Source organism: Rosa rugosa, chromosome 3 (genome assembly GCF_958449725.1).
Source record: "Rosa rugosa chromosome 3, drRosRugo1.1, whole genome shotgun sequence".
In the NCBI taxonomy this organism is placed as follows: Eukaryota; Viridiplantae; Streptophyta; class Magnoliopsida; order Rosales; family Rosaceae; genus Rosa; species Rosa rugosa.
The window spans coordinates 7,029,504-7,055,637 of NC_084822.1; the positions used below are offsets into that span (position 1 = coordinate 7,029,504).

The 26,134-nt window shown below is 40.7% G+C and overlaps 1 protein-coding gene and 2 long non-coding RNA genes across 3 annotated transcripts; all 3 read left to right on the forward strand.

Moving 5' to 3' along the window:
- Positions 1-3,967: 3,967 nt before the first annotated feature.
- LOC133741089 (uncharacterized) lies at positions 3,968-6,602 on the forward strand. Its single transcript, XR_009861597.1, has 3 exons — positions 3,968-4,723; positions 5,277-5,355; positions 6,325-6,602. It is a non-coding gene; the product is annotated as an uncharacterized LOC133741089 (long non-coding RNA).
- Positions 6,603-10,983: 4,381 nt separating this feature from the next.
- LOC133741269 (uncharacterized) lies at positions 10,984-13,608 on the forward strand. Its single transcript, XR_009861775.1, has 3 exons — positions 10,984-11,724; positions 12,278-12,356; positions 13,326-13,608. It is a non-coding gene; the product is annotated as an uncharacterized LOC133741269 (long non-coding RNA).
- Positions 13,609-13,678: 70 nt separating this feature from the next.
- Positions 13,679-19,028, forward strand: LOC133737113 (uncharacterized). Its single transcript, XM_062164735.1, has 4 exons — positions 13,679-14,939; positions 15,143-15,192; positions 15,909-16,328; positions 17,634-19,028. Exons 1-4 carry the CDS (start codon positions 13,679-13,681, stop codon positions 18,750-18,752), a joined length of 2,850 nt encoding a protein of 949 aa, XP_062020719.1. The 3' UTR covers positions 18,753-19,028.
- The last annotated feature ends 7,106 nt before the right edge of the window (positions 19,029-26,134 follow it).

Sequence of the window (26,134 nt, forward strand, 5' to 3'; positions counted from 1 at the left end):
TGCATACTTACAATTAGATCGATCGAGTCTTTTCCATCAAGTTACAACTGACTTACAAGTCCACTCTTAAGCTAAGGGTAGCTAGCAAGGCCTCAAGTTACATTAGCAAATTACTGGTCATAGGGAAAGGCATAGGCCTATGTATTATTGTAGACCCGAAAAGATTTGCCCCAATCATAGGCATAGCCAAGGGTGATGGTCGAGAAGGGTCACTTGCCCTTCTGAACATTTGATATTATATGGTGCCTAGACTTTGTAACTATGTATAATGAATACATGAATGTTTTGACCTATTGACCCTTCCAAAACAAGTAAAAAAAACAAAAACAAAAACCTCTTGGTCTCTAATCAAACCCTTAAACATCATGTTCTCCTTGACCCAAAATGACACAGACCTCCATTTCTTCATGAATCATATTATGAATAACGCACTTGACTGGAAATCAATGAGAAAGAAAACTCTCTACTTTTGGATTTATTGGTAATTTCTTTTTCTTTTTAAAGTTAGCAAGCAATTCATCAAGGAATAGTAATGACATTTTGGGGCCTTATGGGAAACAAATCAAATGAGTCATAAATGATAAACTTCCTAAATAGAGTGCTTTAAATATTATATTTGTATGGTATTTGATTTAAATTTTTTATTCCTTAAATACAACTTGTGATAATAATTTCTCAGTCAAAAATGGCATCTTGATTCATGTCAAATTATAAAGATACCAAGTTGACTAATTAAAGACCTGCGAAAAAAATTGCTACAAATTAACTATGTCAGGCTCTGCTAGTATGTACAAGACTCTATTTTATTTTTGGCACCTGAAGCGATGAATGAAATTAAACAAAATAAAAAAGATTAAAAATTAATGCAGAGATAGTGTATTATCTCTTTTTTTTTTTTTTGAATAAAAAAATTAAACAAAATTGAGAGCTAGTGAATCGAACCCACAATATTATCTCTTTTTTAAATAACTTAATTGATTGAAAAATCATACGATCATATTAGGTCAAGCTAAAAAGAGTTTCATACCTTTCAAAAAAAAAAAAGAGTTTCATAATAATGTTGAAGTCATACTCGGCAAGACCAAAGGACTTTCTAGTTATCTAGTTAGTATGTAGTACTCAGTACAAAATGAATAAGCACACCTTGATTAGTGATTGAAAAAGAAAAACCAAAATGCTAGAAACTAAACCGAAAAAGAAAAATGATAAAACCTAACCCATCTTCCCGAAATTGAGCAATCAAAGTCACTGAATAACATAATGTTGTACGCCAACGACTGATCAAGAAAGGAGTGCCACCATGAGTTTGTTGTAGGTTAGGGATAGTACCCAAACTAGGTTTGGGGTTCCACTTCCTTTCCCAGAGCATGAGAAAGGGTATCACCTCTCTTCTGGCTGGAATTCATCGTTGAAGAGGTAGTAGCATGAGTAACTTGAGAATCCATTTTGGGGTTGTTCCGCTTAGAAGCCTCCGCTGTGGTAATGACCACCTCATGGAGCCCCTTAGTGTCTGCCTCAAGCCCGAGATTCTCTGGTTGTAAATTGACCGGAGCAATGTCCAGGTACCGGAGCAACCTCCTCCTCATGTTTAAGTCTAGCTCCAGATAATTGCAGCGACGTCTCCGGCAGAGGAAGGGGGAGAAGGGCAGGCCCAATGGTGAATCCTCTTCTATATATCCTTCCTGAAAAGCCTAGGTAACTGCAAATTCAGAAAAAGAGAAGTGGATAAGCTTGTGGGATGTTTGTAATTTACTATCATAAAATGAAACCAAGATGGCATTCCAATTTAAGATTGACTTCTCAAAATCTCTAAAACTTTTGAAACACGGAGGCCTCCGAGTAATACGGAGCGACCTCGATAAGCGAAACTTAGGGTTTCGTTTGCTGGCGGCGGTGATCTCACGGTCCCCAGACCAGGCAGCGATGGCAAGGAGAGGCGGTGCAGTCTTGGTCGTCAGCGCCGGTGTTCTAGATCGTTTGCTCGACCGAAACGTTGAGGTGGTACATGCTCTGATTCGCTGCGGCTTCTGCTAAGGCGGTTGAGGGTGCGGGCTCAGGTGCGTAAGGACTCTTTCATACCGGGTTTTAGGTTGTCAGAGGTTTCACAGCGTAGGCGGCGGCGTCGCGGGCAACTTCTGAGGCAGGGGTTTTCCGGCTATTTGATCGTTCTCTGTTGTTCCAGGTCGGAGCCAGGTCTCCTCCCTTGATCAAGGCGATGGTGGAGCTTCGCGGCCGGCCACCGAAAGAATGGACTGAGCGCTACCCTCGGGCTCCAATCGGATCGACCTAAAGGTAGAAGGGAAGGCGGTGGGTGATGGGTCATGGGCTGCTGCTTGGCTGGGCTTACCTTTTTCTCTTTCCCTTCTCTTTTGGGCCTGGTTTGGTTTGGGCTGGTGGTGTGGCAAGGATTTCAGTTTTTGTTTGTTTTGAATAAATGAGCGTCGCTCGGCTTTTACTCTATTCGGCCCTTGATCGTTGTTGTTGGCTGATTGATGAGTGGCGATGTACACTAATTAAAAAGGTCTTAGGGGTCAACGCTTGTTAAATTGGTTGCTCTGATTTAGGGTTGGATAGGTGTAGAGGTTTTATTTTTAGATTGTTGCAGTTCTTTTAGGTTTTTAGTTTTTTGGTTAGGTTATGGCTGTATTGTGCTTGAACTTGTATTATGAATGGTTTCTTGAAACCCTCAAGCTTGACACAGTGACGTCGTTATTTAATGGAACCTGATTCCGTTCCCCTCAAAAAAAAAAAAAAAGATGGCATTCCAATTTGCAATTCTTAAAACGAAGTTATAGATATCAACTAAGAGGGGAAATCAAATTAGAAAAATGAAAAAGTAATAAGGGTTAGAGTTTTATATTTTTAGTAAATCATTGATTCAATATTGGTTTTCTTGACAACCTTGTGTAGGTTCTTCATTAGAGTCTTGCTCTTGAATCTTGATCATCATCTTGCTTTTCTATATTTTACCTTACAAACTCCCACCATGGATCTCTTATTTTTTTAATGTGAACGTAGACTCTAAATTTTCAAACACACTAGATATGGTCGTTGTCTTATCCTTTTTTTCACTATGTACCTTTTTTTATCACTTGTTGTTTTCGAAAGTCGATATGAAAATTTTAATTTTAGCTTAATTTTGTTATTTCGATTGATGCAAATTTATGAATTTGACCTGCTTTTTACTTTATAGGTGATATTATTTTGTTAATTGAACTTTTGCTTGGTTCGTAATTTTTCATTAATATTTTGACCATTCGAATTTGTCGACAGGTTTTGCCCGGATAACATACAGGATTTGAAAGTCAACGAACTTGGATATAGATGGAAATGTATCTGGACACTGCACCCAACTTCAAGCGGTTACCGAATTTAATCAGATTTTCTCATTTACTTCGATCACATCAAAGAGAATCGTTAACGATTCAGATACTAGTTTAAAAATTGTGGACTTTCTAGATCCATTTGGTATTCATAATCCTCGAACGATCATTATGCCATTGTGATTGGATCAATTTTCTTTCTCTTTTTTTGTTTTTTTTTTTAATTATGAGATTTTTTCGGAATACAAATCGTTGTGGTTGGAATGTAAATCGGTCGTCTTAGAAACCTCCTCTATATGGATGTAATACCCCGAAAAAAATCCAAATTAATTTCCGTGGATTTTTAGAAATGATTTCACAATAGTGGGAGCGAGTACGAGGCTCGGAGAAGTTGTGGAATTAGTACGAACGATTAATTTTCGAAAACGTACGTTATTTAGGGGCACGCGAAAATCGACTTTTTATATGTATGGAATTTTGGAAAACTCCCTTCATGAAAGTTGTAGAGCTCGTCGATACGATCGCGTGCATATGTAGAACGCAAAAATCAGAGTTCGTATGAATTAGTTATGATTTTTTGAAAAAGTTTCCAATTTAGTATAAATCTTCCATTTTCGGAAATTTCCGAAAATAATTTCAGAAACTTCCAAAAATGGAAATTGAGCTGCAGCCCCTCCCCCGACCGGAAATCGCCTTCGATTTTCTTCCGGCTATTTCTTCCTCCTCCGGCCACCGATCCTCACCAAACTTCTTCCATTGGCTTCGTATGGTCCTTGCGCACCTGTCTGTGGCAGCCTTGCACGGTGGCGCGGCCTGTAGCGGCGGCGGCAAGCCCGGTCCGATTTGAGTTCGATTTTAGTCAACGCCGGTTTTCTCCTAGCTCCGGCCACCAAAACTTTCGATCCTTAGCTCTATGAACTCGCCTCAACCTGCTGATCATCATACTAGAAGGATCGCACCTGGAGTGACCGGTTTCACGTTCGTCGGAGCTCGGTAAGTTTTCAATCCGAAACGAAAATCTTTCGATCGGTATATCTCGAGCTGTAGTGCATCGTTTTGATTGATTCTTTTTCCAGTGGGTTCCCCTTGATGTTATTAACAACTCTCTAGAAGGAATCGAGGCCTGAAATTGAAGCTTTGACGTCGAAATCGAGCCTTGCCGGATTCTGCAAAATTCTGGAATTTTTCCGACCACCGAAGCTTTCGATCGGTATATCTCGAGCTACAGACCATATTTTTCTGTGATTCTTGAACCAGTGAGTTCTTCTTGAGTTTCTTAACAACTCTTCAGAAAGAATCGAAGCCTTAAATTGACGTTTTTACGTCGAACTGGAACTCGCCGTTTTCTGCAGTTTCTCGCCGGTTTCTGGAACATTCCGGCCACCTTCATACTGTTCAAGGTAATTTTCGACCCCTTCTGGTCATTTTCAGACTTCGTGTTAGTTATGAAAGTTGTTAAGCATGATGAGAGGAAGAAGAGCAGCCCGGCCCCGACACCATTGGTGGTGGTCGGCGGCGGCTCTGCCACTAACTCCGGCGGCCCTTTCCGGCCACCTCCGGGGATCAAAAATATGGTTTCTGTACATTTTCAGATTCTATATTTCAATACGATCATTTCGATATATTATACGCAATTTTTGGATATCGTATGATTAAGTTATGAATTTTTAAGTTTAGATCGATTTCGATCGTTAGATTTGTGATCTGTGAAGTTAGGACCGTCAGATGGACTTGTAGTTTTGATATGATGATCTTATGACTGTCCCAGTGGCTTTGTGTGGTCATGGGCGAAGATCCGACCGTTGGATCTTCGTATAAATGCAAAACAGTGATTAGGAAGGCGATCCGTGAGGATCCGACCGTTGGATCATCATTTAATTTCAATCCGACCGTTGGATTGTCGTTTGATTATGTTTTTGAGTTATTGGCTAAGTTAAGGTCATGTTTGATTAGGTGATCGACAGTTTGATTTGGCGGACGATTCGTGAAATTGTATTTTGAGCTGTTAAGAAGACGCAGCGGGAATTTAGAGGTGAGTAAACCTCACGTGGTTCATATTACGAACCGAATAAATTTAATTACCTTATTTTGTCGTAATTGCGTGAAAATATTTATGGAATAAATATTTGTTTTAAAATCATATGGACTTGATCAACTACGGTCCATGGGTAAGTAAAATGATTTTTACGATACAAATGAATTTCTCGGTTTTATTGCATGTGAACTATAGTTGGTATTAGTGATTATCCCTGAGCGGATAATTACGTATATATATATTTACGTGATTATATGTGAATGGTGTGACATTGAAGAGTGTGGAAATTGGGATGATTAAATTATTATGAATTGACATGTGACTTACCATATTTATATGTGATGAACATGATTGATGAGTTCTTGTTAATATTCATGATTTACATTGGAGGATGTATAGAGTTAGAGAATGTAAGGTTCTGAGGATGAGGTGTCCGAAGTTCGACGGTTAAGGATAACCGGAGTGTTTGTGTGCTGAGGACGGGGATGTCCAAGGTGCGACGGTTTATTATTAACCGAAGTTGTGTGCTGAGGACGGGGATGTCCAAAGCGCGACGGTTTATTATTAACCGAAGTATATGGTGCTGAGGATGGGGATGTCCAAAGCGCGACGGTTATAGTGTTAACCGAAGTATTTTTGCCGTTGCTTGACCCTAGGCCAAGGTGTCAGAGGTAACGAGGCAGTTAGAGCTCTAACGTGTTATTGGGATGGACCAGAGTGGTGTTATGTGGGTTGGGTGTTTGCAGGACCAGTGTGGTGTATTGTGATTTGAGGATTGTGAAAATGTATTCCTTGTGGTTTTCCATGAGTGGTTTGATGTCTCTTTGCAGACGTAATACTGTTGAATTTTACTTGAATTGTAATTTAATAAATCAACAGTTCTTTCTTGTTTACTCATACTGGCTGTAAAAAGCTTACCGGGTTTTGTGTTGTTGCAACTCCCGGTACACTATTCAAATTGTGTAGCGGGTAATCTTACAGGACAGGAGAACCAGGACGGTGATCGTGCGGTTAGAGCAATGATTATAGTTTTACAGCAATTGTAATAGTGAGGCGAGTTAAGCTCATTTGAGCCTTACAATTTGATTTGGTGGGAGTGTGCTGTAATAAATAACTTGAGGAATTGGGTTATTGTAAATTTGAGAGTTGTGAAGTGTGGTTGTTTGTGAGAAAAAAATTCAGGATGTTAGTTGTAATTTGTTATTATTCATGTTTCGGATTTGAATTGATTATTCAAAATTCGGGGCGTGACAGTTTGGTATCAGAGCGTAAGGTGCATATTTGGTGATAATCAGTACTCCCCGAGTGATGGCCCGTCTGCAGCGGATCCCCATCATATACTCTTCGGTACTGGTATAATCATTGGGTATGTCTTAGTATGGGGTCTAGACAGTGTGTAAGTCCGTAGGACGGTAGAATGGCCTGGTAGGTTCGTTTTAGAATAAGTTTTGCTTCCGTGAGTTGCAATCTTCGAGGAATGGAAACCTCCGGATTTAACTCTGATGAGTCGGTGAGGATTGTTTATGGAAATGAGTTTCTTTTGGATGTTGAAGTGTTTGGTTGAAGGCATGATGTGGACCTATGCACGTACCTAGTGTGGATACGAGTATTAATGGATAGAAAGTTTGTCTTCTTAAGTTGGACGTACATATGTTTTTGGATGAGATGTACATGTCAAATAATAGATATCTTGTTTTGTAACGAGATGTCTTAGTGGGGTTTTGGTAATTGGCATGGGTGATGTGTTTTAAGTGACTCTGAGGCAACTATGCTGACTTTGTGTGAGATTGAATTCTTAGTGTAGACTAAGAAGGTTGTGTGGTGATTCTATATACACTACGTGATGAGCTTTTAGAAGGAAACGTTATGAGTAAAAGTATGGGTTTTTCCTGATGTCTATAGAAGACTTGTGCATATGGCAGCCTTTGTGGCAGTGCTTGTAGTGCTTTAGTGGTAGTTTGTGTGATAAAGAATTTTTTGGGGGCTAGATAAAGCTAGACCTTATCTTGATTGTATTCTAAAGTGGTAGGACACCTGTAAGCAGGGATTAGACGATCCATTGATATCGTGATAGGGTTTTGTGTAGGGACAGGATCCTTATATGTAGACAGTTGATGATGAGGTGGAGGCTTCAGAGGTTGAGTTGCCTGTTCCACCTGTAGTTGATGTGATGGATGTTATTCTCGGTTTGAAGTCGTGAAAGAGATTGAGAATCTAGGAGTAGTTGGAAGGAGAATTGATTTCACGAACTCAAGATGATAGGAGTGTGAGAGATTATGAGACAAAATTCTCAAGACTATATTGGTTTAGGAGATAAATGGATGCAAAGAGTTGACCATAAAGTCTCAGCTGGGGCTGGATACTTCCCTTTAGCATGACGTAACCATTTAATAGAACTTGTTTTGGTTAGGGTGTTAGCCATTGAATAGGATTCTTGACTTATGTGGAGCTTGTGAGTAGTGTTGCGGTTAGGGAAGAGATTGTTGTGGTTTTCGAGCTTAGTGATGTAAATATGGAAATACTTATGTTACCTCTAAGGAGGGTAGTAGAGTTTGTTATCGAGGTGATACTAGGTTTGATACCCATATTAATGGCGCCTTATTGGATGACACCAACTAAACTTAAGGAGTTGAAGTTCAAGGTGAGAGTTTACTTGAGTGGAGATTCGTTAGAGCTAGTACTTCTCCATGGATCGAGATTAGGGATACCTACTAAGACATGACGTACGAACGCGGAGAAGAAGAAGAATATAGTTATATCTCATCTTTAAGGTGAAGCATGACCATGATGAGATTTGGTACTAAGGATATGTTAGTGTTCTAGTTCTAAAGATCACGAGTGTAAGAGGTGTTAAGTTTGGCGCTCTATAGATGTTTTTGAATAGGAAGTGTTTAGCTTTATTAATCCCTGACTCTAGCGACGAAATTGTTTTGTGTTTGGTTTGACTCAGATGATGCTAGCTAGACTTCTGTGTGACTTAATTGATTGTTAGGTTTTGATTGATTGTTTGTGATATATCATTATGAAAGAGGCGTGCAGCAGAGTTGGCGAAGGTTTTGAAAGAGCAAGGAGTGACCAAGGTTCGACCCTTGGTGTCGTTGTTGGTTTGTTTTAAAGAAAAGACTACCACATTCATTCAGTCTTATTACAAACCAGAAGCAAAATAAAGTTATTGTCCAACGAAAGTAAAAATGCAGAAAAAGAAATACAATAATTAAATGATGAATTGTTTTTACTTCTTCCCCTTTGATTGGGAAAGCTCAGCAATCTCCTCCCTGAGTTTGGTGACTTGATCATCGACCTCTTCACTGCCCTGCGAGTCACTACTAGTTGAGTCACTACTGGTTGAGTCAAGAGCTTCCCAAGGAACATGAGGAGCGGTGCGCGGGCGAGTGGCAGCCCTCTTGCTGGTTTCAGCCTCAGGAGGAGGGTCCTTATGGAGTGACGCAGCAACGTCCTTGCAAGGAAACCCAGGAGGATGACCTTGCATGTTATTGACCTCCTGAGCAAGCTTGTTCATGGCGGTCTGACAGCTGATCAAAGAAGAGTTCAGGTCAGAGATGTAATCGATCATGCATGTGACTCGCCAATCCGTCACCGTAATACCATCACGGAGAGAGGAACGCAGAGCATCAATTGAGTCAGACAAGCTTTCCAGGGTGGCCACAGGTCGAGAAGCTCGAGCAGCCGAGGAGGAAGGGGACTCGCTAGGATGCAGTCTGGGAGAGCGACGAGGCAGAGGAGGGGGACTGCGGCTACGCTCACGTATAGGACGATGGTCCCCAGGACGAGTGAGGCCAGCGCGAGTGGCCGCTTGACGACCTTCTTCTTCTAGAGAGAGAATGCGGCGTTGATTGACGCCCATGCGAGAGGTAACCTTGGTTCGAACCATGAGGAAAGAGAAGGAGAGAATTGAAGAACGGTGATGATGAGTGTTTAAGAGAGATTGCTGTTAGAAGGATCGAAGTTGATGAAATGGTGTTGGGGATTTGAGTTTATCAGATGGAAGAAGAGATTTGAGTTATCGGATGGAAGAAGAGAATTGAGAGAGAATGGCTAAAACTCTGGGGAAATTTTCTTTTCTTTTGTGTGAACAGTCTCTTCCCCAGAATACACCTATTTAAGGAACAAGGCGTACAAATCTCCACCGTTGGATGGACAATCTCAGAGATTCAAACTACGCGTTGGATTAAAGTCGCCCTAAAACACGGAAAAGTTGTTGACGCGTGGAGGGCGCGTGAGGGAACCGAACGAATCTCGAGGTGCTGTGCCAGGCAAGCTTTAGCCGAAAGTGAATCTGATTTCCGTAAAGCACGGAAAAGATAAGTCGTGGCAGGTGGACCGTGCAAGGCTTGTCTCGGATCAATGCCCTCACTGTAGTTGTGGGTGGAGGCCCGATGGGCTGGATTTCTGAAATAGTTTTGGAGTAATTTTGGGCCGGATTGTTGAAACAGTTTGGTTTAAATAAAAGGATTTGTATGGATAACAATGAGAGCAGCTTGTGCTCGAGTGGTTGAGAGCGAAGTTCTTGAACAAGAGGTCTGAGGTTCGAACCTTGCCTCCTACAAAAAATTTTCTTTTTTTGGATCGTGTATATGCTCGGAATACGGATGTATATACGGACAGTACAGTATACATGACAGTATGTAAAGCTTCATACTGTAGCCGAGTCGAGCCGAAGGTTGGTGGGCCGAGTTTTCAGCCCAAATTGGTTTGGGCCGATTCGAATAGCAGTTGGTTCAGTTTCTTTGGCCCAAACTGCTAGCCCTAGTGCTTAGCCCAAGGATTGAGCAAGCCCAAGTCATCATCACTGGGTGACATAATTTATTGGCGTGCTTTTGGGGATGATTTGTTTTGTGTGATGCATCTCTATGGTTGTGAAGAGTGGTGCATGCTTAAGTTTTACTATGGAGATTTACCGTGATGCTAATTGAGTAGCGAAACACTTTGTGGGAGTGTTTACTGTGCTTGTATGCCAGTACAGAGTGATGATCTATGTGAAGATCTATGTGAGGATCTATGAGATGATCCATGTGACGATTTTGTGTATTTGATGTGGAGTGTTGTTGAACAGTTGTTGTGTGAGTTTACGTTTGTGATGAAAGGATTTAGTGGCCATAGAAATGTATTTTTATACAAAGGGCTGAGGCTTTGTAGATTACTACAGATTTGGAAAAGATGGAGATTCTATGGTTAGGTCAACCTTAATCAAGAGGGATTGACTTACGCTCAAATTTCGGGACGAAATTTCTTTAAGGAGGGTAGATTGTAATACCCCGAAAAAAATCCAAATTAATTTCCGTGGATTTTTAGAAATGATTTCACAATAGTGGGAGCGAGTACGAGGCTCGGAGAAGTTGTGGAATTAGTTCGAACGATTAATTTTCGAAAACGTACGTTATTTAGGGGCACGCGAAAATCGACTTTTTATATGTATGGAATTTTGGAAAACTCCCTTCATGAAAGTTGTAGAGCTCGTCCATGCGATCGCGTGCATATGTAGAACGCAAAAATCTGAGTTCGTATGAATTAGTTATGATTTTTTGAAAAAGTTTCCAATTTAGTATAAATCTTCCATTTTCGGAAATTTCCGAAAATAATTTCAGAAACTTCCAAAAATGGAAATTGAGCTGCAGCCCCTCCCCCGACCGGAAATCGCCTTCGATTTTCTTCCGGCTATTTCTTCCTCCTCCGGCCACCGATCCTCACCAAACTTCTTCCATTGGCTTCGTATGGTCCTTGCGCACCTGTCTGTGGCAGCCTTGCACGGTGGCACGGCCTGTAGCGGCGGCGGCAAGCCCGGTCCGATTTGAGTTCGATTTTAGTCAACGCCGGTTTTCTCCTAGCTCCGGCCACCAAAACTTTCGATCCTTAGCTCTATGAACTCGCCTCAACCTGCTGATCATCATACTAGAAGGATCGCACCTGGAGTGACCGGTTTCACGTTCGTCGGAGCTCGGTAAGTTTTCAATCCGAAACGAAAATCTTTCGATCGGTATATCTCGAGCTGTAGTGCATCGTTTTGATTGATTCTTTTTCCAGTGGGTTCCCCTTGATGTTATTAACAACTCTCTAGAAGGAATCGAGGCCTGAAATTGAAGCTTTGACGTCGAAATCGAGCCTTGCCGGATTCTGCAAAATTCTGGAATTTTTCCGACCACCGAAGCTTTCGATCGGTATATCTCGAGCTACAGACCATATTTTTCTGTGATTCTTGAACCAGTGAGTTCTTCTTGAGTTTCTTAACAACTCTTCAGAAAGAATCGAAGCCTTAAATTGACGTTTTTACGTCGAACTGGAACTCGCCGTTTTCTGCAGTTTCTCGCCGGTTTCTGGAACATTCCGGCCACCTTCATACTGTTCAAGGTAATTTTCGACCCCTTCTGGTCATTTTCAGACTTCGTGTTAGTTATGAAAGTTGTTAAGCATGATGAGAGGAAGAAGAGCAGCCCGGCCCCGACACCATTGGTGGTGGTCGGCGGCGGCTCTGCCACTAACTCCGGCGGCCCTTTCCGGCCACCTCCGGGGATCAAAAATATGGTTTCTGTACATTTTCAGATTCTATATTTCAATACGATCATTTCGATATATTATACGCAATTTTTGGATATCGTATGATTAAGTTATGAATTTTTAAGTTTAGATCGATTTCGATCGTTAGATTTGTGATCTGTGAAGTTAGGACCGTCAGATGGACTTGTAGTTTTGATATGATGATCTTATGACTGTCCCAGTGGCTTTGTGTGGTCATGGGCGAAGATCCGACCGTTGGATCTTCGTATAAATGCAAAACAGTGATTAGGAAGGCGATCCGTGAGGATCCGACCGTTGGATCATCATTTAATTTCAATCCGACCGTTGGATTGTCGTTTGATTATGTTTTTGAGTTATTGGCTAAGTTAAGGTCATGTTTGATTAGGTGATCGACAGTTTGATTTGGCGGACGATTCGTGAAATTGTATTTTGAGCTGTTAAGAAGACGCAGCGGGAATTTAGAGGTGAGTAAACCTCACGTGGTTCATATTACGAACCGAATAAATTTAATTACCTTATTTTGTCGTAATTGCGTGAAAATATTTATGGAATAAATATTTGTTTTAAAATCATATGGACTTGATCAACTACGGTCCATGGGTAAGTAAAATGATTTTTACGATACAAATGAATTTCTCGGTTTTATTGCATGTGAACTATAGTTGGTATTAGTGATTATCCCTGAGCGGATAATTACGTATATATATATTTACGTGATTATATGTGAATGGTGTGACATTGAAGAGTGTGGAAATTGGGATGATTAAATTATTATGAATTGACATGTGACTTACCATATTTATATGTGATGAACATGATTGATGAGTTCTTGTTAATATTCATGATTTACATTGGAGGATGTATAGAGTTAGAGAATGTAAGGTTCTGAGGATGAGGTGTCCGAAGTTCGACGGTTAAGGATAACCGGAGTGTTTGTGTGCTGAGGACGGGGATGTCCAAGGTGCGACGGTTTATTATTAACCGAAGTTGTGTGCTGAGGACGGGGATGTCCAAAGCGCGACGGTTTATTATTAACCGAAGTATATGGTGCTGAGGATGGGGATGTCCAAAGCGCGACGGTTATAGTGTTAACCGAAGTATTTTTGCCGTTGCTTGACCCTAGGCCAAGGTGTCAGAGGTAACGAGGCAGTTAGAGCTCTAACGTGTTATTGGGATGGACCAGAGTGGTGTTATGTGGGTTGGGTGTTTGCAGGACCAGTGTGGTGTATTGTGATTTGAGGATTGTGAAAATGTATTCCTTGTGGTTTTCCATGAGTGGTTTGATGTCTCTTTGCAGACGTAATACTGTTGAATTTTACTTGAATTGTAATTTAATAAATCAACAGTTCTTTCTTGTTTACTCATACTGGCTGTAAAAAGCTTACCGGGTTTTGTGTTGTTGCAACTCCCGGTACACTATTCAAATTGTGTAGCGGGTAATCTTACAGGACAGGAGAACCAGGACGGTGATCGTGCGGTTAGAGCAATGATTATAGTTTTACAGCAATTGTAATAGTGAGGCGAGTTAAGCTCATTTGAGCCTTACAATTTGATTTGGTGGGAGTGTGCTGTAATAAATAACTTGAGGAATTGGGTTATTGTAAATTTGAGAGTTGTGAAGTGTGGTTGTTTGTGAGAAAAAAAATTCAGGATGTTAGTTGTAATTTGTTATTATTCATGTTTCGGATTTGAATTGATTATTCAAAATTCGGGGCGTGACAATGGACTTATATATTTATCTGAATTTCTATTAACTAACTTGAAACGAAATTGAAGGTTTATTCAAATGGAGAGACGTCTGAATCAGCCTCTGAGATCAAAGAGGAAAATACATGACTCGGCCGACGAAGATGAACCTTTGATATTCAAGAGAAGTAGGTTTGCTTCTACTATAAACTCCACATCCATCGGTGAAACGGAACACCAAGAACAATTACAAGAGCCAGAGGATGGAGAACATCGACAAAGTGACAAGCAAGAAGAGGAAGGAGAAGAAGATCCGGAAAGTGAAGAACTAGAAGAAGACCAACAAAATGAAGAGCAAGAAGAGGACGGAGAAGAAGATCAGGAAAGTGAAGAACTAGAAGAAGACCAACAAAATGAAGAGCAAGAAGAGGACGGAGAAGAAGATCAGGAAAGTGAAGAACAAGAAGAAGACCAACAAAATGAAGAGCAAGAAGAGGACGGAGCAGAAAATCAGGAAAGTGATGAAGAACTAGATGAACCAGAAAATGAAGGAGAAGATGGATACGAAGGACCGTATAACGAACCAACCAATGCTGCTGACCGAGAGGGTCATGGTTCAAATATTGCGGTAATCTTAACTGAGCCAGCTCTGCTCGATTGCCCTATATGCTTTGAGCCCTTGACCATCCCTGTCTTCCAGTGTGATCAAAATGGTCACATTTCTTGCTCCACCTGCTGCACCAAAATTAACAACAAGTGCCCCTCTTGTTCCTGCCCTATTGGATCCAATCGTTGCCGGGCCGTCGAGAAAATTGTGGAATCAATTGCAACTCCATGCCAAAACATCAAGTACGGCTGCAACACTCGTGTGATTTACAATAAGAAAATTGAACATGAAAAGACATGTCTCTATTTGCCTTGTTCATGCCCCTATTTTGGCTGCACGTTTGTCTCATCGGCTAAAGAGTTATACAAACATTACAGCAATAATCATGTGTATTTTGCAACGGAGTTCGTGTGCGACGACGATTTTCGCAGTTTCTCTATTACATTAACCAAGATGGACAGATTTATTGTTCTTCGAGAAAAGAATGATGGGAGGTTATTTGTCCTTTACAACGATCCTGTCGTTCTGGGGAATTTGGTGACTCTTAGCTGTATTCAGCCCAGCTTCATGGAGCGTTTCAACTACTATCTTGTAGTTAAACACGAGGAGACTACTCTGAAATTAAGGTCTGTAACGAAAAGCACACAAGGGCAGAAAAATTATAGCCCTCCTAATTCATCCAGTTCGCTTTTAATCCCGCATGACTTTTTCGATTCTTGGGATGACCAGCTCGAGATGGAAATCTGTATATGGCGTAAGAAAGATTCCTCACATGACAGAAAACTTTGAATTTTTTTGGAGGAGATTATTCGATTTGATTTTGTTGGCTAGATTAAAATGTTTTCAATCAACTCTGCTGTAATTCTTTATTGCCTATGGTCGTCCCTGAAGTTGGTCCTAGTTTTTCTTTATTGCCTTTGTATCTGCTATGGTTTTGTGCCTTGAATTTTCAATTAGACATTTACATAGGCGCCTCTATTTTCATGATTGGGCACCGAGTCCCTCAGGTGAGTGCAACTTCAATTTTCATAAGGGTCCTTATCTCTTGAATAGCCCTATGTTATTTTGATTAAATCATATCTAAATATCTATGATGATGCATATTACGTACATGAATATAACTCGAAACAACGAGAATATGTATGTACCAAGTCTTAACCAAGTTACCAAACAATTGTTTAGTCTCCAATTGTTGGTTAGGTACGTTGGATGCATGAAGACAATGCGTTAGAGCATTTTTAGCAATACTAGCCATTCTTTAGTTAAATTTTAGTCATTTTTAGTCAAATTTTAGCCAAAATAGCTAAAAAGTCATTTTGATTAGTCAATTTTAAAATACGTATGCATAAGTTTTTTTGGCTAGTTTTGAATTTATATTATTTATTAAATGAAGAAAATACGGTTTAAATACATCTATAAATTATATGAAATAACTTAAAAAGAATGTTTAAATTAACAAAAATAATAGAAAGTCTAATCTCACTCTCTATATTTAGGAGCTAGTCTGATACACTTTTAATAAAAAGCTAAAAATGTTTTCTAAAATAGCTAATGAGCGAGTCTACTTCTAGATTGGCTGACGGAGGGAGTCCTTCCCTTCTCCGACCTTATGCAGCGGCAAGTATCGGTCTCCCCTCTACGTCATCTGTTGATGACACTCAGAAGCCGACCATGTGCAGCGACCACTCAACTCAGGCCTAGTTCACTCATCATCTATTGCCAGGAGGAAATAGGTGATGTGAGAGGGATGGATCGGTGCTCCGGTTCGATCAGTTTCAATGGTGATTGGGTGGAGAAATGGCCATGGCGGATCAGGCCGAGGCGAGGACGCCTCAAATCTGGGCTGTACGTAGTCGGGAAGGACCTGAATATACAATCTCGAAGCCAAGAGATGAGAGGGTGCGACCTCTGGACCCGGATTAAAGCGGCCACACTCCGATTGATGGCGGCGCCGGCCTTTGCACCCCAACTTGTGGAGGCGGCAGAGATAGCAGTTGTGCACCGTGAAGCGAATCAGACTTTGGAGCAGGCAGAGCTCGCCGGTAGGATGATCGGATCTGAGGCGATGGCGGTGGCTGGCTCTGCTGCCCGGATTGGCAATGGGGTGGTCTCGGCGGCAGCTGGCGTGCTTGGCAAAGGAGTGGCAAGTGGAGTGCCCAGATCAGTTCGGGGGCCCAAATGGATTGGGTGGCCCAAGTCAGTGTGGGTATCCAAATCATTTCGGAAGCTCAAAAGTGTGTGGTGGCCCAAATCAGTTTTGAGGTTAATATCAAATGGGTCTGGAGGGTTCCAACCTGCTCTGAGTTTCTGGTGGAATTGGGCTCTTTGGTGGACCATGCTAATAAGCTCTATCTCTTCAGGGTTTCGTATTTGGGATCCCGGAGGATTACTACCTTGTAGCTAGAGGCTTGAGATAAGGGCAAAGGAAAGCCTTAGGTTTTCCTGGTCTTCTTGCCTATTACTAGAAAGTCGGTCTTCTACTACTTTCATCTTGGTTTTCTCTAGTTGTACACCAATTGAGGTCTCTAGGGGACTAGGTTTACTATACAAAGAGATGTTAGTAGAGAAGATTTATTTTCTTGTAGCTAGGCTCAATAAGTGAGCGTATGTGTTAATAGTGAGGGTCACCTGTCCTTTGCTCGGTAGCTTGTGCCATTTATGAGTTTGGTATGAGACAGCATCTGATGTACGTGCCTTCTGGCTATGGATAAATTAATGAAGTTATCTATTTCCTCAAAAAAAAAAAAAATAGCTAATGAGCCAAGATAGAGAGAATGTTATGGGTATTGTGATATTTTGGCACACGTACGCTTTTTAGATATGAGTTTGAATTACTTTGAAAGATTCTTGGAGAGAGTCATAAATAATCATTTAGGGATGAGACTGAAAAAATGAAATTTTTAGATTAAATTTTAATACAGAGATACTGTATAATCTCTTTTTTTTTTTTTTAATATTTTGAAAATAAAAATTAGATATTATAAATGCCAACGTTGGGTCAAAAATTAGATTAGGAGAAGATCCGGATTTGTTTTTCTTTTTATTTTTGAGGGTGTTAGTTTTTTAAGAATATGAATTAATTGCAAGACATTAATAGCTGAATGTGTCAATGCCAGGGAATGTATTCAACCAACATTACGGAATTTAAATCAAACTGATCGAAAGTTATAATTGTTTAAGAATTTGTTTGTAACGGTTTAAGAGTATTTCTAGAAAGTTTACCATTCTAGATCCTCATGACTCTCAACGGCACCTAAATCAATTAGAAAAAAATGTTTGAGAAAATATTTTGTTTCTTTTGAAGAAATTGACTATGGAGAGATTGATTTGGTATGTAAATCAATTAAGGAAAAAAAATGGAATGTAAATCAGTATTGCAAGGAAACCTCCTCTATATAAGAGTGGAACAAAATTTACGTTTAATCGATTGAAGAGACTGAGGAGCTAGAGAGTACTCGACGGTATGCCGAGATTATTCAGAGATTCAGATTCTGATGATTCCCGTTTGATCGTTAGCAGATTCTTAGATTTAGAAGCAGAAGACTGTCCAGATTCAGAGGATCTGGATAGCCCTTTGATCCACCGGCGGAGATTCTCAGATTCAGATTCTGATGATAACCCTTTGATCCGCCACCCGAGATTCTCAGATTCGGATGATGACGACTGCGTTCCGCTCAGGTTCAAGAGACCTCGTCTTGTAAAAAAACATCGTCAAAGTGAAGAAGGAGAAGAAGAAGAAGAAATTCAAGGAAAAGATAAAGATTATATAGATTTTGAAGCCAAAGAAACAAACGAACACAGGACAGGTGACCGTAACCCTAATATTGTGATAACCCTAAGTGACCCAGGACTGCTTGATTGCCCAATTTGCTTTGAACCCTTGACCGTTCCTGTCTTCCAGTGTGATGGAAATGGACATTTAGCTTGCTCATCTTGTTGCGCCAAAATCGAAAACAAATGCCCTTCCTGTTCCTGCCCCATTGGATCGAACCGTTGCTCGGCCATCGAGAAGGTCCTGGACTCAAGCACAACTTCTTGCCGAAACAAAAAGTACGGCTGCACTGCTCCGGTGACTTACCACAAGAAAAATGAACATGAAAGGACATGTGCATATTCACCTAGTTGTTCTTGCCCCTATTTGGGTTGCGAGTTTGTCTCATCAGCCATGGAGTTATACCGGCATTACAGCAATAATCATGGGGATTCTGCAATAGAGTTCGTGAGCGACAACTTGTTTTCCATTTCATTGAGGAAGTATGACAAGTTTGTTATTCTTCGAGAACGGGATGTAGGTACCTTATTCATTCTTCACAATAGTGTTGATGATCTAGGAAATGTGGTCAGCCTTAGCTGTATTCAACCAATCTTCAAGGAGGGCTTCATCTATAAACTTGTGGTTAGACACAGAGAAAGTGATTCCCTCAAATTACGGTCAGTGACACAAAGCATTCGAAGCCTGCAGGCATATCCTAGACCTCCCAGTTTCCTTCTAATCCCGCGTGAGTTCTTCTCTTTGGATTCAAATTGCGGTCACCTCGAGATGGATGTGCGCATAAATGTGGCGTAAGTGATGACCATTGCCCTACATCACATGCATGACTGGGCAGTAAATTTTCTTCAAGAGATTTTTGGTATTGATTTTGTTGGCTAGGTGAAAGACTGAAAAATGTCCTCGGTCAGCTCTGCTGTTTGATTTTTATTTATTTGCTGAGGGGATAAAAACGTTTTGGTCTTTATGCAATTCGATTTTGGAATAGCATTGTAGGGTTATCAGGTGAGGCTGTCCTTAATAATTTTCGTGTGATATGAAGATAATTATCTCCCTTTACTTTAGTTGAATTAAATCAAAGGAAATTACTTTAATTTTCGTGTCATATGTATGTGTTTATTCATAACTGAGAAATTGTTGGGTAGCTAAATGATCGAGTTTTAATTGATTTGATTTGTTTCGGTTTCCCAAAAACATTTCGACTCTTGCAAACTTATCTATTTCCTCTTATGATTTTACAAAGGAAGAGCACGATAGATTGTAAAAGTAAGGAGAGGTACGTACTGCTAATGTATTGATTAACACATAAATAAACCATACTCGTCATCGGTGCACGATCTCATGTCCTAACTAAATGTATCACTGCATTGACTTCCCTAAAACTCACTACTACAAAATGGCTCATAGGACACCAATTTGGCCACCTATTCGGAATTGGTGCGAATGTTAAATAGCTTTGCACTCTCTAATTTGATCAGTGAGTTTTCGGTGGCCCAATGGGGACACTCTATTTGCACCCGTAAATAATTCATAATTGCAAGGCTAGGCAGTGTTTGGTTACAAATATTTACGGGTTTTGCCCCCAAATTACACGTCTTGTTCAGCAAAAGCATGGCTCTTCTGTTTCTGGTCAGATGAAAAGAATGGGTGATGGCAGTAAAACCAAAGTTTCTACCAAATTTATAGCCCACCCAATAGGCCAACATCCATAGCACGCAAGAGTCTTGACACTGTCGAGCTCCTACATTGGGGGGGGGGGGTGTTGGAGTGATAGAATTGGAGAATGAAATAGTGAATTTCAGGGTTGACATCAGAAGCTACATGAGAGCTAAGCTAAGGTATTATTATTATTATTATTATTTTTAAATTTCTGTTTTGATTCCTTAAAAAAACATATATTCTCTGGGAACTAATATAAGTAGCTTTGCTTTCTATTCCTCTACAGATTCAAGTATGAAGAGGCATCTTGACGAGAAGATGATGGTGGACATGTTAAATAAGTCATCTTCCATTGTGCAGTTACGATAACTATGGAATACTAGCATGGTCTCTCACAAGTGTTCTAGGAGGTTTTCCATTTGTACTATAATAGCTGTAATTATACAATCCAAAGGATGGGGTGAGCCAGTGGAAAAAAGAAAAGATGTAAAATAAATGCTTAATTTTTCGGTGGCGCCTCTTTTTTTAAAAAACACTGTTAGGTTTTCACACGGATGTTTCAGTTTGTGAAGGTGATTATAATAGTATACATTCAATGAGTTGACATCAGTTGTGTCAGTTGCAGCCTTTAAGTGGGCCATGACGTTTAAGTAGAAAACAGAGCACCGATGCAAGAATGGTGCTCTATGAGCTATAGGAAACCCCAACAAAGGGGACTGACATTAGTTCGGTGACTGCATAGTGGCTATTTATGTTTTCGGTGGCTAATATGGGTAGGGCTGGCAAATTGGGCCGAAGCAACCGAACCAGCCGGAATTCGAACCGGCCCGAACCGATTTGGGCCGAAAACTCGGCCTGCCGACTTTCGGCTCGGCTGAGCCGTACCGATGGCTCGTATTCGGCTCGGCTACGGTATCAGATATTGTATACCGTCGGTATACCGTACCAACCGTATACAAGCATGCATACCGAATTATATGCAAAATATATATAACTTTGCAAGAGGTGGGCTTCGAACCCCTCACCTCCTATACACAAACCCAACTCCCGACCACTTGAGCTGATGCTGCTTTCAATATATTATGTACAAACTTTCTATTTATAGTTTCTTAAATGATAGATTAAACAAAACAAAACAAAGCTCCTTTCCTTTTCTCTCTCTCTCTCTCCAGTCTCTTCTATCTTCTTCTCCTTCGACGTTCTTCTTCTTCTTCACAGACCTGTGGCTTTGCTCAAGTTATGCTTCATCTTCTCATCTTTTTTGTTTTTTTTTTCTTCTTCCTCCACAATCCCCATCAAATCAACATCAAATCATCATCAGATCAACATCAAATCATCATTAGATCAACATCAGATCATCATCAGATCAACATCAGATTCATCATCAGATCATCCTCATCTAATTAGTAATTACCATATCTTCCATTATCAAATCAACATCATCTGATCATCATGAATCTCCGGTGGAGGAGGAAGAAAAAAAGTCTCAAAATCATCAGATTTTCAGACATGAATCTCCGGCTGCAAACCCACTCAAAACCGAACTATGCCAACCGAAATCTCGGCTTGCCGACATTCGGTATACCGACTATGTCGGATCGGCGGCGGTTTGAAAATCTTGATACCGACAGAGGTCGGTTCTGCAGTGGTTTGGGGAAAAATGGATCGGTTTAGTACCGAATCCAGCCCTAAATATGGGTAATTGACACCCTTAAACGATGGTGCCCTATGCTTGTTTTGGTTGTAGTGACTATAAATCTGTGATGTTTCTCATTGAGGAAATAATTATCGACAGCCGGCAGTTATGGCTGTTGGCAGCTATGGCTGCTTTCGTTGCAACTTACCTTCGCCTTAATCTATGTTCCTCATTATTTGGATCGAGAAAAATAAAAACAAAGAAACAAAACAGAGGTATTATAGAAGGGTCCGGATTCAGGGACACTTTATTTTACACATATTTTCACACTTGTTTTTAGCCATTAGATTTAAGTACTTTTAATGGTCTTGATTCATTATAAACATGATGTGCTAAATGACATGGAAATAATTATATAAATATTTTTTCACAGAAAAAATAGATAAACTCCAATTAAACTAATTTTATAAGGAAAATCAAAAACCAAAAAATAGAGGATGAACGTCTTTCTTCTTCTTCTGCTAATTGCAGCAGTGATTTAGTGGATAAAGATTGTATATCACCGCTGTACGAATGATGAACATATACTAGTGCATTACATTTTCTAAATAAATGGAAGAAGTTAGGGCTCCTGTTTTTCCTGAGCGAAATTGAAACCTAGAAGGTTTAGCGTAGTAGTGTGGCTGCACTCCGATCCCATCTGCAGCAGGGCGCTCTGGCGCAGCAAGTGATAGAAGGATGCAGCTTCACCTACTCCGTGCGTTTGCGGAGGCGGTTTGGCCGGAAGAGAAAGTTGAAGGTTCATATTCTGCTTTGGATTTGCAGGCGCGACCAATTATTGTTCTGGGGCGGCTTCCGGGTTGACGAGGAGGAGGTACGCTGCATGCTCTTGAGTCTAGAAGAGGAGAGCGGTGGGAGACTGCTAGAGATTAGCTTTCGGGCTGCCGGATAAGGCTTTTGGTTCGTGCTTATCGGGTTGGACTATCGCATCGAGCAGGTTTGGTGGGCGATGGGATGGTTGCCATGGCCTCCTGCTTGGGAAGGCCACCGGATTGACGAGGCGGTGGCGGACGGGCTTCTTGGAGGTTCCAGATTTGGCCGGCGAGGTGTGGGAACGTAGAGTTTAGGCAGTGGGTCTTTGGGCCTCTGCCGTCATGGGCTACAAAGATGCAATTTAGTGAATTGGGCCTAGGTTAGCCCAATTCCCCTATTTTCTCACTCTCGGGTTGGGTTTGGGCCTTCTTGGGGTGGTCCGTCCTGCTCTTAGTCCTATGCATGTTACTAGAATGTTGCTGTGGGTGTGTTGAATGTTGCGACATACACCAAAAGACGTCAAGATATTCAAGACATTGGTACCATTTTGGGGCAGTGTAGGGGTAGGGAGTTTTTAAATTCTGTTTTTTTATTCTGCAGTTCCTTTAGGATTCTAGTTTTTGGAGTTTCCGCTGTGGACTTTAGTCATTTTTACATGAGCAAATCAATGATGAGTGGTCTTCGGACCTCTCAATCTTGACCGAGTGAGGTCGTATGATTTAATATCAATGGATCAGTCTTCTGTTGCTCTCCAAAAAAAAAAAAAAAACATATACTAGTGCATTGAACACGCAAAATCATTACGCTAGGATTTTACTTCGGTGTTTGTCTAAGCACATGATGAATTCCGGGTTCAATGCAACTGTAATAATCATCTGTACAAAGATTAATTATTTTGAATTTCAATAGGTTTTCAAGCTCTTAACATCATATATGATTATCAGAATTTGAGTTAATTTAAGGCAAAATTTCGTATCGTTAAACCAAAATCTATACAGTAAACTAACAAATCAAAACTAAGGTTTCACTATTGAACTTTTTTTTTTTTGGGCAAGGAGTAATTAAAACTTTATTCCCAGGAAATCAAATGCATATCTAGCTACAACTACTAAAGGAAAAACATTATCGAGGAAAAAAAAAAAACACTACCAAAGGAAAAACAACCTTTAGAAATTGATAAATGCAAGACAAAAGAAAGATTCACTACAAATTAGGGACTTAAGACTCTCAATGTTGCCCGAAGAAATTTAGGAGAGGACGACATATAAACATCTCGATTGGCATTACAACCCATAATGAAATCCATATGAGCATACTCCTCTACGTATTGTTCCACAAGCTTGTTCTTGTCATGATCTTTGAGGTCATTAAGCACAGCTTTCACATCGTTGATGTCTGAGAGTGCATCTCTCCCTCCATAGCTGAGGAAGAAGGGAATGTCTTTTGGAATGTTTGCCATGTTTTACACCGGAGGTGTAAACCGATTGTAGTGCCGCATATTTGTGAGTGGATGAGTGTAATTAAACATTCTTATGGTTCTACTTCTGATCATCTGAAACAAATGTACGATATTCTTTGTGGCAGTGGATTGTGGTGTATGTCCATAGTAAAGATCTAAACTTGAAGGACTTAGACAGCAATTTGGACCTGTTATAGCAACCAAAATGTAGGAGTAGTCCACGCCGGGGTGTATGCAAAGAATTGTCTGTAGGGTTTGTTCTAATCGCCCTAACGGAGGAAATTCTCGGAGACCAAAGACGTAGAATTTCTCAGGCAAAAATATTTGAGTAGCAACTCTTAAAAGTGGTATGGATTTCTAACACAGATAAGCAAGTAGGCTAAGCAAAGCAGCTGATCCTAGTGAGTTTCTCAACTTTTGTTGGGACAAGGCAGCTAGTACTGTCAACGTTCCCAAGGAATGGCCAACATAGTCCTTTTTGGTTGTTCACATAATCAATGTTTTAAAACGCTGAAGGCGTACCCGAGGCGTTTTCGGGAGAGCCTTGCAGCCTTGAGGCATAAGGCGCATAAGGCGTAAGCCTTACGTATAAATCACCTATATTCATGTAATTTCTACTCTTATACATACCACATTATGATTCAACCAAAAGAACATTACTAATTGTCATTCACTCACAATAAATGAAGTACTAGAAGCATATGATTCAACAAAATTACCAACATAAAATGAAATCAAGGATTTAAAGTTCAAACACCAAAGATCAAGAAAGTTCTAACACCAAAGATCAAGAATGTAATAACCTCGATTTTCAATCGAGCAATACTTGGCGGCAGTTTTATTCAATGAAGTATTCATTTCGATTTGGTAGAAAATAAAATTACGTCAAATCTCAATTGTTCATTTCGTAGCAAGGATTAATCAGTTACACTATATTAATAATTTGGCGTACTTTTCTTTTTCTGATTTTATCAAGTAGCGGCGGCTACTTTGTTTAAAAGAATGGAGGCGTGCTTAGTAAAGGGCAGTAGTGCGACACTTGGGTGGTTTTATATTCTACATGATGGAACGAGGGTATACCAGAACATAAGAAAAGAAAAGAAAAGAAGGAAAAAAATAATAATTCTCTCTCTCCCTCTCATTCTCTCTCTCGGCCGAACCCAGGGAGCTGAAGATTTTTCTCCAAGCTTGTTCTCTCTCCACAAGCCATCAATCGATTCCAAGTCACGTCCCACGCCTTCGTCTCTTCCTTGCGCAGCTGTCTGTGGCAATCTTACGCCCTGGAACGACAGGCAGCGGCGGCGGAGAGCCGGTTTGTTTAAAACCCCGGTTTAGTTCCAATCGAGATATCTCACGCTACCGGCCACCGATCCTTGCAAAACTTCATCCTCGTGCTTACCTCAACCCCCTGAAGCCCCCAGAAGCAGCCTTGCACGGCGGCGCATCCCGTAGCAGCAACTACAAGTCAACCCCGCCAAGAACGAAACCGGAGCTATCGATCCAAATATCTCGAGCTACAGGATGTATTTTTGAGTGATTCTTGAACCAGTGAGCTCATCTTGAAGTTCTGAAAAACTCTTCAGAAGGAATCGAAGCGTTTCGTTGAAGTTTTTACGTCGAAACTCAAGCTCGCCGGATTCTGGAATTTTTCCGACCACCGAAGCTTTCGATCGGTATATCTCGAGCTACAGACCATATTTTTCTGTGATTCTTGAACCAATGAGTTTTCCTTGAGTTTATTAACAACTCTCTAGAAGGAATCGAAGCCTAAAATTGACGGTTTGACGTCGAAATCCAGCCTTGACGGATTCTGCAAATTTCGCCGGATTCTGGAAATTTTCCGGCCACCTCGACTGTTTTAGGTAATTTCAACCACTTCCGGTCATTTTCAGCTTACATGGTAGTTATGAAAGTTGTTAAGCATGATGAGAGGAAGAGGAGCAGCCCGGCCCCGACACCATTGGCGGTGGTCGGCGGCGGCTCTGCCACTAATTCCGGCGGCCCTTTCCGGCCACCTCCGGGGGTCAAAAATATAGTTTCTGTGCATTTTTAGATTCTATATTTCAATACGATCATCTTGATATATTATATGCAATTTTTGGATATCGTATGATTAAGTTATGAATTTTTAAGTTTCGATCGATTTCGATCGTTTGATTTGTGATATGTGAAGTTAGGACCGTCAGATGGACTTGTAGTTTTGATATGATGATCTTATGACTGTCCCAGTGACTTTGTGTGGTCATGGGCGAAGATCCGACCGTTGGATCTTCGTATAAATGCAAAACAGTGATTAGGGAGGCGATTCGTGAGAATCCGTCCGTCGGATTTTCGTATAAAATTGTGAAGATGTTAGTAAGGACAATTCAGGAAGATCCGACCGTTGGATCTTCGTGATGATTTTTGGAGGGTGATCCTAAGGGCGATCCGTGAGGATCCGACCGTTGGATCATCATTTAATTTCGATCCGACCGTTGGATTGTCGTTTGAATATGTTTTTGAGTTATTGGCTAAGTTAAGGTCATGTGTGATTAGGTGATTGACGGTCTCCCTTGGGTGAGCGATTTCGGTGTGTATTGTGTTAAACTGAAGACGCAGCGGGAATATCGAGGT

Excerpts from the sequence above, each read along its gene's own strand:
- LOC133737113 (XM_062164735.1), top strand. The coding sequence starts at position 13,679 with ATGGAGAGACGTCTGAATCAGCCTCTGAGATCAAAGAGGAAAATACAT. Across the intron at positions 14,940-15,142 it reads GATGGAAATCTGTATATGGC|ACATTTACATAGGCGCCTCT; the intron begins GTAAGAAAGATT and ends ATTTTCAATTAG. Across the intron at positions 15,193-15,908 it reads TTGGGCACCGAGTCCCTCAG|GAGGAAATAGGTGATGTGAG; the intron begins GTGAGTGCAACT and ends ATCTATTGCCAG.